Here is a 12,903-nt window from a genome sequence, read left to right as displayed (position 1 = left end):
GCTATGTCTGATGACGGTGTGATTCCTGATATTGACTCCAATGATATGCAGCAAGACGGTGCCGATGACGCCAGTGAGAAACAAGGCTCCGACATTGACACTTTGCGTCCGCACTGACATTCTTCGAGCAGCGCAACAGCGAGGCTCAACTCCATGCAATTAGCAAAAGTTTGCAGGAATCGAGTGCCTACACTACTATGTAACCGCTGTCATTGACGAGATTTCTGTGTTTTAATTAAACCTTGCTCTGTAGGACGTTTCTATTCGGTCGTTTCATTTATCCGGATGCCCCGGTATCCGGACGATTTCGCCGGGAACGGCACCGTCCGGATAAACGGGGGTCGACTGTACATACATTTATTGACGCATCACGTTGTCTCAGACGTCTAAAACATGAATAAGCCCAGCGCGTACAGCTCCCCCAACTGTCGCATTTGCTAACATACTGTGATCAAGTTCAAGCTTGTAAAGCACGGACACACACAGTCGATTGCTGATAACGGTAGTGATCAAGTTCAAACATGCAAAGCGCTCACACACAATCTATTCCTAATAACGAACAAGTTTGGCCATATCCTTTCGTTGCGTGCAATACGTCGAGCAGATCTCAGCGAAGCAAAGTACGTACGCTGCAGGCTTATCTTTGTTGCCACTGTGTTCGAAATCAGACGGCTTCAACGTGGCTTCTACTGACGATAATATGCCAATATCTTATAGACTGCCGGATATCTGGGTCGAGAAACAGTGCAACACGCACAGGTACACATCATAACACAAGAGTAAGCCCGCTGCACACTTTTTCAACAAAAGAATACATCATCAAGCCGTCAATTCGCAGCGGCCCACAGCCGTTGGCACACACTGAGCCAGCACGCAGACGCAGGACTCAGGTGCGCTAGCGAGAAAGTAACAAGTGCCGTTCTGAATCCTAGCTCCTACCCACGTGATTCTGACAAACCAACCGGAGCACGTTACAGGTGCCTGACCTATATATGGGAGTCTCTCTTTAGGTCTGCGCGCAGTGATACTCTGTTTCCGGCCGCGATTGCGGGTAGCTGTCGGGGACTGCCAATACCTCGTCGCACGTGCGCTTAATTACTTTGCCAACGTAGGTATACCTCGAGAGCGTCGCGAACGCCGGTGAAGACACACTCGCAGTCCTCCCTTCAGAGAGCATCCTCAGAAAGCAGCTCCTCAGAGAGCATCAGTAGTGGGATCCAAACCCACACCCTCTGATTGTCGGCCAGAGATGCTACCAATTGCATCGTTCTAGCTACCCTCTCTTCAACGTATCAAGCTACTCCTAAACGGGACATCTCCTCTTGCGGAGTCTGGCGCTCCCGCGCTCCCGTCGGAGTGCTTCGCGCGCCCTCCACTCTCCTATCCCGTTGGACCCACGTGCACCTTCATTAACCTCTTTAAATGTCAGATATGCCGATTTTGAAGTGCCGCAGAACTGAGCGATACTCGCGCTGTGTGTTCATTAGCGAACATTGAATATGTGTGCTAAATACCTTGGCTCAACTGTTTGTAGTTTTTTAGAAAACGTCTTTTTTGTGTAGATGAGTAGAAATCCAGCGAGCCGGTAGAGATGTAGGAATGGAGTTGCCTCAGGACAGAAGCCGCCGATATTTCGAACAGAGTCTGTTCTTCTTCTGGGCACCGTCCTCATCCTTGGCATGGTATTTAACGGGTTAGGTGTGACGTGTTTAAAGGTTCATGCGAATTGTGGGTCAACAGCCCGGAGGGAAGAAAGGTTCCGTACGGGCTTCTACGGCCGGAGTGAATGGCTGCTTTGTGAGTTTGGAGGGGATTATGTGAACGTAGTGATCTAGGCTACAGACCGGTTACAGAAAAATGGAAGGTTCACGAACACGCGGACACAACGGGACAACAGGCAAGAATTGGCAAGCACAGCGAAAGTTAAGGAGGTTAGTGGTTACGTGGGGAAAATTCCAGAATGAGCAAAGGCTTTCTATTTTTTTTATTTGTAATACAAAGTTGTGGCATGCAATAAAGTAAGTAGAAAGCAGTGGCCATGCAGAACATAACAGATGATATCTGTTATGTTATCCATTATCATCTGTTATGTTCTGCGTGGCCACTGCTTTCTACTTACTTTATTGCATGCCACAACTTTGTATTACAAATACTTAAAAAAAAGCCTTTGCTCATTCTGGAATTTTCCGCACGTAACCACTAACCTCCTTATCTTTCGCTATGCTTGCCAATTCTTGCCTGTTGTCCCGTTTCGTCCGCGTGTTCGTGAACCTTCCATTTTTCTGTAACCGGTCTGTAGCCTAGATCACTACGTTCACATAATCCCCTCCACACTCTATAACAAAGCAGCCATTCACTCCGGCCGTAGAAGCCCGTACGGAACCTTTCTTCCCTCCGGCTGTTGACCCACAATTCGCATGAACCTTTAAACACGTCACACCTAACCCTTTAAATACCATGCCAATGATGAGGACGGTGCCCAGAAGAAGGACAGTCTCTGTTCGAAATATCGGCGGCTTCTGTCCTGAGGCAACTCCCTTCCGACATCTTTTTTGTGTGTGTGTTTCCCCGCCCACTCGTCAGACTGTCGGCAAACCCTGCGCACGGGCGCGCCGACGTCACTGCTGTAAGTTTATCTGTCTTTGGCTTGGCATGGACTTGGCCACTGCTGGTCACTGCTGGTCACTGCTGGCTTGGCCGCTTGGCTGCTTTGGTTTCGTTCTCTGTGCATCGTACATTAGCAAACAGCTGTTATGTTATTGCTAAGCCGGAAACAAAGCATCTGAACATTTCTTTGGCACGACGTCGTTTGGAAAGCGCACTTCCTTGTCCTGACCTTGCCTTTATGAGCTGCAGTCTAGCTGCCACCAACAGGTATGAAATGTCACGTCATAATTTGAGCATTCGCTATATTCCACTTTTCATGGAAGCTCTCATGTAGACATCTTGGCACCACTCTTAAATCTGCCCTCAACATTACAACCTCTGCTTCCAGGGTGGAAAACAAAGGTCGCTATTCCGATTAACTGCTATCTCCCAGTTCAAGCCCGTTTGCTGTCCAAACACTGGTTCCTGTGGATGAGGTGGTACAAGCTTCACTGTTTGATATAGAAGGTACGTTACATTAGTTCAGTTAATTTGCATTTGCACGTTTTTATTACCGTTAGCTGGATTACTGTTGGACGTACAATCCTTTCTGACCCGCAGAAGCTGATGTCATCTCCGATAACTTTTCTGGAATTTTCACTGTTATCAACATCCATTGAGGAGGGTGCCTTTATTATCTGTGAATGTTTGATTGAAGAATAGCCCAGAATTCATGTTAACTTTGTCTACTCTTACTAATTCGCTGTCGGTATTCTGATAGTTAAGAAAAATTGAAACTATTTATTTCACACAACTTCACACTAAATAGTGGTACTGGATTGGCATGTAAGTTAAAATACCTGCATTCTACAATACTTGTGTTGCAATTGATACGTTACTGTGGGCAGTGCCACATTCATATATTTTTAGTGTGTGCTGTTCACTAGGTAAAAATACCTGAGCAGTGCTGTGTAGTCTTTCTATCCAAAGTTCATAATCTTACTGCAAAATCATAGTACGTAGAAGAGCAATGTGCAAGTATCCCGCGATAGAGATGATTCACAACAGAAAGCAGATGGTTGAGTGCATGCAAATTTTAATGAGACGAGAGTTTCGTGCAGAAGACTGCACTTCTTCAGGTCTAACATGAAGTTACAAAATCCCAGAATATATAAGACATGTTGTAAGATAGAGAGCGAGGGTAGGTACAAACAGAAAAATAAATATATAATAGAATAAAAAGGGGTACAACTCCATCAGTTTCAAGCCGACAAGGAAAAAGTTGAAAGAACTGATGTTCCGAGGCTGGAACAACATAGAAGGGACAAATACATCCAGAAGAATCCAGAAGATGTGGGTTCGAGTCCTACAGCTGGCTAACCTTTTCAGTGACTTTCATCTTTCAAGAGAAAAGTTGACAAGACACCGTAGCACTGTTTCCCTGAATGTGTCGCAGGTGAATGCCTTTTGTGCCAAATACTGACCTGGCCACCGTGATCACTCATGTACGAGGGGCGTTCAAGTCAAACCGGGACTTTTCATTTTTCGCAAAAGTAAAATGAACTTACAGGCGAGAAATTAGTTTTATTTTTCAACGTAATCTCCAGCTAGACTCATGCACTTGACCCAGCGTTTCACGAGGGCTTGGATGACAGCAGCGTGGAAATCCTTACCGGCGCGTATAGCAGCCATGATCGGACCGCACTCTTGACCTCGTCGTCGCAGCTGAAGTGGCGGCCCCCAAGGAACGCCTTCAGTGGCCCGAAGAGATGGAAATCGCTGGGGGCGAGGTCTGGACGGTAATTCTGATGTGGCAGCAACTCCCAGCCAAGTTCCTGTAAGGTGCGTGTCGTGAGATGCGCGGTATGCTGGCGTGCATTGTCATGCAGGAGGAGGACTCCTTTGGTGATGAGGCCCGACCACTTTTGCTTCAGCGCCTTATGCACATCCCTGAGAAGCTGGCAGTAATATGCACTATTGATGGTGGTACCACTGGGCAGAAAATCAACATGAACAACGCCAGCCTTGTCCCATGACCTTACCTTCAGACGGGGTGCTTCTTGCGAGCTGGCGAGCCCGGATGCTTCCACTGTTTTGATGCGCGTTTAGACTCACGAGTGAAATGGTGCACCCACGTTTCATCGCACGTGATGATCCGATCAAGGAACCGCTGTCTTTCAGTGTCGAAACGGTGCCTTAGCTCTTGGGAGATTTCCAGTCTTCTCTGATGGTCAAACAGGGACAGCTGCCTCGGGACCCAACGGGCACTAACTTTCCGAAACTGGAGGTGTTCATGAATGATAGTGTTCAACGTTCCCACAGAAAGGTCCGTCTTTCGAGCCAGTTCGAGACATGTTACCCTTCGGTCCTTGAGGATCAGGCGCTCCACAAGTTGGATGTTCTCAGGAACTCTGGCACAGGGCTCTGAGCCGCCCCGGCCGGGATCGTCCTGCACTGATGTACGGCCGTCTCGGAACCACTTGCACCACTCAAACGCTTTGCTAAGTGTATCGTGGACATACTGAGCCTGAAGTCTTCTGTGAATTTCAGATGACTTTACGCCTTCATTCACGAGAAACTTCATGACAATTCGCTGTTCGATGTGCGCGCTCACCTCGTTGTCGGCCATCTTGTCCAGCACGTGTCTTCTGTTTTGCATAAACTTTAGACCACCACGTGGTGAACGCGGAGGCCTGTCGCGTGTGAAAATGACGAAAAAGTAGTAGCGCGAGCCGTTTGTACACTCAGGAGACAGAAAGTCCCGGTTTGACTTGGACACCTCTCATATTATGCTACACAGCTCATCCCTTGTTTCTTTTGAACTAATGGAGTCGTACCCCCATTTTATTTTATTTTATGTTTCTATTTTTATTTGGATGTTTGTACCAACGCTAGCTCGTCTTGCTCTCTACGTACAACATGTGTTATATGAAAAATGAAAAAAAAACGGCTAGGAAGCAAGCGAGCTGGTGAAGATGATGCATAATGTAAAACCCCCGAGACTAGGGAACACGAAAGGACAGACACAAGTTTGTGTCTATCCTTTAGTGTTCCCTAGTCTCGGGGTTTTACATTATGCATGTGTTATATTTTTTTTTTTTTGTAACTTGATGTTAGACCTGAAGTGCAGCCTTCTGCGTGAAACTCTTGTCTCATTAAAATTAAGGCGCTCTCAACCGTCTTCTCTCTGTTGTGCAAAATCATTATAAAGCAAACATGACTACTCATTTCTTGACATTAAATTCTTTTTCTCTTAGTTTTTTTTTCTACAGTTTGAGCAACACTAAGGACACATGCAACAAAATGAGTCTCTTTGAGATGACGAGCCATGTTTGATGAGTCGTTCATGTTCTCAGGCACATGAAGACTTCAACAAATAATTCATGAAGAAACCAGTCAGTGCTAGCACCAGAAATTGAACATGGACCCTCCTGCTACCAGTCAGGGATGTTACATTTCAGGCACTCATTGAATTTTCGTGATTTACTTGTTGACTTTGTCCCGAGGTGGAGCTTGCCACAGCTCATTTGCCTATCTGTTAATGTCGCGGCTTGTGATGTGTTTTTCTGTTTGTGTGTTCCAGCCTCAGAACAGTTATTTTGGATCAGGTCAGATACATTTCAGTTAGACATGGCAAACAGGAAGTGGTGTTTCTCAACACAACTTAGCAGTTGCCTTCCTGCACTACTGCTGCGGCCATTAAGCATGAATGGAAAGCCACAAATTATATTCACCGTACTTTTATTCTGTGCTAGGTAATCCTGTTCAAGTTCTGTCAAAGGCGCATGTAATGGCATGCAATGTAGTAATATAGTTCAGTGATTCCTTAAAGTGGGAGCAATGGCAGAGTATGATTGCAGGAAGGAAACCGTCATGCTATGACAAGTTGTTGTTGTTTCATTTTATTTCTTAGCTTTCACCAGTGTATCGTGTCAAGCCATGTTGTACTAATTTGGGACATGTTCATTTTAGTAGCCAGAGCAGCTGTTACACAGTGAGAGCATAGCCCGTGTGTGTTTGTCTTTTCCACCATGCCCTTGTAGTGCCCCACCATGAACTGATAGTTCCAGCCCAGTGAGAATTGCTTTTCAGGGGATTATCACGCTGGCAGATGAAACATATCGTTGAACTTATTTGGTGGACAGGAATTGGGTTGCTTCACACAAAAAATTCTACTACGACGACGTAAGAGTGGTTTCAGATCTAGTTTTCTTGTGTTCCTGACATTATCACACAAGATGTAGTATCCACTATGAACCTTTATATGGGGGGTACGTAACGGTAACACATTGTAGGGACTCTGGATGCTCCCTAAATTTCCAGAACACAGAGATCAAGGCTGCGTTTAAACAACAAGTGGTTAGAGAAATCCAAGACAGATGCATGTGTAAGCAGTCCGCTGTTGGATTTGCTTCTGTCCGAGATACGTTATCTCAAAGGCGACGCACAATCGCACTCAGAATGATACTGTGCCTGTGATACTACGCCTGTTATGATACTACGCCTGTGAAATAGAATGAGGAGAGGGGGAGATATATAACCCTTTTTTCTTGTCTGTGATTCTGTTGGTTAAATTCTCATTTGTTTAGCAGCATGTGTGTGTATATTCCAGAGTCAGCTAATAAATATATCACTTGAGAGCTAGCAGTTGTGCCGTAGCTGTCTCATCCTGTCCTTGGCTGCTTGTGTTTCACTATGGCCATGTTTGCTATTGCAAAAAAAGAAAAGACAATAGAAAAACACGAAAATTGCGACCTGGAAAGCTGCCTGTTCTAGTGCTCACATGGAGGCAATGCAATGAGGTAACATGTTCCATTCATGAACTGTACATAGTAGCACAGATCACAATTGCAACCAATTAGATCTTTCTGAAACTATTTTGTCTTTGGAGCTTTGATTGTCCAGCCTATTATTGGATCTTTATGTGATTCCCCTCTTAGGGTATTTCAAGATTGCCGATCTTGTACAGTTCGTTAATTTTGAAGCTGTACTGTGCTAAGGCACAAAAAGAGAATTGCCATATTTGCGTTTGGATATATAGCAAGAGTTTGTAAGTACATTCCTGGTTGACATTTGTATTTGCACCAGGTCCCAACATTGCTGACTGATGGAAAATGCAAATAAAGATATTATTTTGTTGTCAAACAATACACAAGTGTCGTCGTTTCTAGTGAGATATTCTTTTCACAAGACACTAGTTGCAGGCAAGGGGTTAAGGGACACAATGAGGGTAGAGTCTAGCATTGTTTTTTGCCATTTCACATATATTCACTGTTATTCGTGTGCACGTGTGTAGGAAGGTACAGCATGTGCATAAAAAATAATTCCGTATGCAGCCTCACATATGGTTCAGAAGATTAGATGATGCATTACATATACATTAACAATTGAAGAATGGAACAATCTGCACTATGAAATTTGTAGCTCCCAGTCATATGCTGCTTTTACAGAAAAGCTGGATTCCAATTTCAAATTCTCATCGTAGGATCCCAGACGGCTTTGATACCAGTTGCTTACCAATTATTGCCTTTTTCTTTTCTTTTTAGTTGTTGTCATGTGTGAGTGTACTTCGTATGTTATTGAATTTACCCACTCTTGCAATGGCTCCAGGAGAACCAGCAGCATCTTGAAATCAATAAATATTAGACGTCCAAGCATATATAATTGTACTTCATGTGCGATGGTTGTGCTAAAGCATTACTCCCATGAGGACTCTAGTTACAGAGGCACTGTAAGGCTGGCCTTTGCGAATCGTTTGGTAACGTGTCTCTAACTGTAAAGGTAAGAGGCAGTCGTGAATGCTGCAGACATGGTTTCATCATGCAAATTGCTTATCATGTTCTACATGATAAATATTGAATACGAAGTGATTTGTACAATAATTCCTGAGTACGGAATTAATTCAGAGGGTGACCAGTGATGTCACCCATGACGACAGTCACATAAATTGCCTCTAACACTTTTATACGCCCACGGGCTGAGTTGTGAGTAGAAATAGCACTCTACAGAGGGATAAGGTGCACCCACTGATGCTATGCCCTAGCTCTTCAGACCCCCGAAACAACATTTCTAAGTGGCAATATGTGCTCTGGTATTTCTTTTGCATCTACATGGTGTGCAACCGCATGACTTCTGGAGCTTTCGTGTGCATGTTTTTGTGCTATACGGTGCTCATGAAAAACAAAATCCAGATGTTAGACATGAAATGCAGTAGTTTGGAGCGTGCTACACAGCATGACATGGGAGTGTGTGATTCAAAGGAAGCTTCTGGAAAATGCACAGAATCCCACAAAAAGTTTAAAATGTGATTGGTGTTTTGCTTTACGTCGCTTGTCGTTCCGTAACATTGTCGACGGTGTTACACATTGATAAATCGTACGTAAAACTTGTTCCATAGGATTATGCAGTTTCTCTAATACATAGCATGCTTTTTCCTGCAAAAATAAAACGTTGTCGGCATTTTATTGTTAAAACGGCTGTCGAAACGGGAGTCTATTTCCTCAAAATAATTGACCCTACACTGGACAAGCGCCGTAAAGGGGCTAACGCAGACGCGACTTGCTACAAATTGTTCAAGCTCAGAAAACACAAACGACGAATTCCAGTCACAACATCGCACAGAGCTTCGTTCACGAAAGAGTTGCTGCACTGTTTACTCATCGCGCAACCAGTGGAACCCGGATGTCCGCCATCTTCAAGCACAGATACGTGAAGCCACGAAAAGCCGTAGCTGAAATCCACTGACAAGTACGAAGGCGCATACACGTCACAATGCCCGTTCGGGTGCATCTACGTCATAAACATGGCTGCGCCCGTGTGTGTTTCGGAACGAATTATCTGTTGTTGTTTTTTGTTGTTGTTGTTGTTGTTTTTTTTTACATAGTATTGTACCGAACTGGGAGAATGAAGGTGCATTTTGGGGAGAGTTAGATGCGGGCTTTCAGAATATCGCAACGTTTCGACTATTTGGGATATCGGCATAGCTGACAGTTAAGGCTGCAGATGGCCGAATCGGAAGACGAGTCTACCGGAAAAAAAAAACGGTCAGGCACACCAAAAGGCCTGAGGCGCTTTGCACACGCAGCGCTCTCTTCGCTTAACACCCGTTTAGCAGAAGCTCCAGAGTGAGAGGGACAGAGTGGACGGAGCCCGCTCTGCACAGCTCCTACATAACGCGCCCATTCTTTTTAATGGCGAGTGCGTGTCCTCGTATTTCCTAGCGTGGCTTGGTAAGTTAAAGAGAGGTTAGCTAACATGGTGTAATTGGAAGCATCTCGGACCTGTAATCGGAGGGTGTGTGTTTGAATCCCACTGCTGGAGCCTTTCCTTCAACTGCCATCATTCAATTGAAGTATGCATCTGGGCGTCGTGAGGCATGTGTTGTGCTTCCAGTGTCTAATTGCCTCATCCGCTAAAACGAACGTAGCATAACTATAGGGTTGGTACCGCGTACATACTCGTATACGTGAATACTCACGATGGCATCGAAGTGCATGACATTAAGGACAGCTGACCAAACAGTGGGCCCAAGGAGGTTGAACCAGATGTTGCCGCGAAACATGTTCCCAGCATTCAGAAAAATAGTTGGCTTTCCTGTGTCATTTAGCTGAAAAAAATTGCATCAATTTTTGTGAGTATAGAGGGTTTTGCAAACGCCATTCCAAGACTCATTCGGGATCGCATAGACATTCAAGGCAAGCTTTGATGAACTGCCTTGGCAGACCCTGAGATGCCATTCCCACGTCTTATTCTCTCAAACACCAATGTAAACCACGCTAATCTCGAAACCGAAGGGCATAATAGTGTATAGTGTACCACTAGTATATTCATCTTCACAAGTATTCTAGTACAGAGTAGCCACTCGAAGACCTCCAACTGAACTATCTCTAGGTGTAGCCCAAGTATGAAAATATTGTTGCCACTACAGTATCCTGCAACCCCCCCCCCCCCCAAGAAAAACGAAAATACACAGATTAGTAACGAAACATCCCACCATGTACACACGACATATACATCACGGATAGGGATAGGGAAGTCATCCTCCTAAAATGTGTCTATTTGAGAAACACCCCAGAGAACCTGTAACCGTCCATGGGCAACCTGCAAACTGTCCGCTGTGGACGCTGGGTACGTCACACGAATGTACACAATGTACCCGAAAGACGCTCTGCCTACGTCCCTTCAACACTGCTAACCAAGAAACAACATCCGAAATGGACGTTGCGGGACCTCCGTGGTGGATTCTCAATGGACGTGTTTCGTACTTGTTTTGTCCCTGCGTATCGCTTGCATGATACGTGGAATAATGTTGGTCTTCATCTCAAGTAGTGTCACTCTCGCATCTTCAGATCATTCTAGGTCAGACGTTATGACGGTGCTCGATACCATACAATTATTTCATGATATTATCGCATTTCTAAATTTTCGTAGCGTGATAATAGACGGACAGCACACTGCACATCACAACGTGGTTTATTTCCATAAACATCCATGAAAACATACTTTTAGAAATTCTGATTGGGAATAGATTTAATGAGAACGTACTTCAGTCAGTAATATTAGTCAAATTAATACGTAATGCTACAGAGTGAATTATTGTGAAAACATACGTCAGTCTGGGCACATATTAATTTCACTATTATTATTTTTTTGGAAAAGTCACCATGAAGAATACTCTTCAATATGGCAATAACTGTTTAACTTACAATTAAACCAATACATATTCCAGAAACACTAACAAAAAAATATCAGAGAGGGTAAAGTTAAGGTGAGCAGTCTGCCATTTCGCATTACGAGCTCAATATATAGAAACATTTACACATAGCATATCCGTTTAGCCATGATTGTACATAGAAGCCTAACCTTTGATGTGAAAGTTACGGTATATGAAACAAAATGCATTAAAGACCATGGATCATCAAAGATCACGAAAATCAGCGAAGCGAAAATGGCATTTTGTTGTTAGCCATCATAAAGGAAGGACACACAGAAGACAGGCACGGAACATCTCGAACCAGCAATGGCACTGTAATCACAATGAGGAGACCCGAGACAGGTGAAAATTAACAGACAACAATTTGTCAGACACAGCAACGAATTTTAATGGCACGCCACGTTTATATACAAAGCCTCCGGAGAGGAGGAATGGGCACAAAGGATGGCTTGCTGACGCAATTGCCATATTTAGCTATACCCCATGCAAGATATACAGTGTAGATAGACGCTAATCAGCACAACCAGCATTACACCGAGAATAATTCCACATGACATCGAAACCTGCGAAGCCTCTGACATTTCCAGTGAGGGGACGAAAGCGACAGACCTGAAAGTTTTTCCAGCGCACTCTCCATGAACACGCATTTGCTTATTGGTATGATATTGTACGTTACATAACTGTGTTGCTCACCTATCGTATCAGCTCATATCCGAAATGGAATCGATGAAAATGCGGCTGAGATTACCATCCCGTTTAGCCCTGTGAAAGGAGAACCGATAGCCCCTTCATATGTTTTTTTTTTTAATGTCTGCAATCCAGAGTAATCCAAACGCCATCCCGAAATTGCACATGAATTTTAGACGTAAATTCACCCACTTGTTGTTTCGACACTGACACCATAAACCGCGAAACCTCTGACACCTCCAGAGGGGACGTTGAAAGAGAGAAACCAGAAAGAACATGTTAACCACAAATACAATGTAAAGCACACCATGAGTCGATTTGGTTCAAGCGACCCGAAAAGCAAGTCTAAGACGATACTTAAACTTAAGCCCCGTCGCTGTTTACCTGTACTGTCACGGCTGACTTGTATTTGCTAGCAGAGTATTCATTCCCCATGAGTCATATTCCTTGACTGTTTCACGAAATCGAAGCTGAGCCCTTACTTCTCACCCTGAAAAAGAAACTAAGTAGAGGGCTATAAGCACGGAGGGCCGTGGGACTCCTCTAGCGGTCGCTCTAGTTATGCCAGCCCAAGGAAGCTCCCATAGCCGCAATGGTCCATGGAAAATGGAGGGCCTCCGAACCACGTGATCTCCAGGAAGCATTCACAGCACACCTCGCATCCCAGCGCGGAAGTGAAATGCGCATGCGCAGACCATCCTCATCTCCTAACCCCTTCCCCATTCTTTCCTGGGGTTTGTCGTCTGCTCTCGCTTCGCCAACTTCACACGTTTTCTTTGTGTGATTGCTAGTAACGTCGTAATGTGTTGACCAAAGTTGAGCAACGAAAACCGATGAAGCTTTATTATTCAAATTTATTTTCGTTCATAAATTGTATAAAAAATTAACACTACATACACATGTCTTGCCATAGGCTT

The 12,903-nt window shown here is 44.5% G+C and overlaps 1 protein-coding gene across 1 annotated transcript in view; it reads right to left on the bottom strand.

The window, feature by feature from the left end:
• LOC135369181 (protein 5NUC-like) overlaps positions 1 to 12,449 on the bottom strand; it is a 75,821-nt gene extending 63,372 nt beyond the window's left edge. The window contains exons 1-2 of the mRNA XM_064602826.1: positions 12,371 to 12,449; positions 10,064 to 10,192 (exon numbers count right to left, since the gene is read on the bottom strand). Coding sequence (XP_064458896.1) covers positions 10,064 to 10,192; positions 12,371 to 12,421 — 180 coding nt within the window. The 5' untranslated portion in view covers positions 12,422 to 12,449. The remainder of the gene's footprint in view (positions 1 to 10,063; positions 10,193 to 12,370) is intronic.
• Between the last annotated feature and the right edge of the window lie 454 nt (positions 12,450 to 12,903).

This window comes from Ornithodoros turicata, chromosome 1 (assembly GCF_037126465.1).
Source record: "Ornithodoros turicata isolate Travis chromosome 1, ASM3712646v1, whole genome shotgun sequence".
Taxonomy (NCBI): domain Eukaryota; kingdom Metazoa; phylum Arthropoda; class Arachnida; order Ixodida; family Argasidae; genus Ornithodoros; species Ornithodoros turicata.
This window is presented reverse-complemented; position numbering and strand designations above follow the sequence as displayed.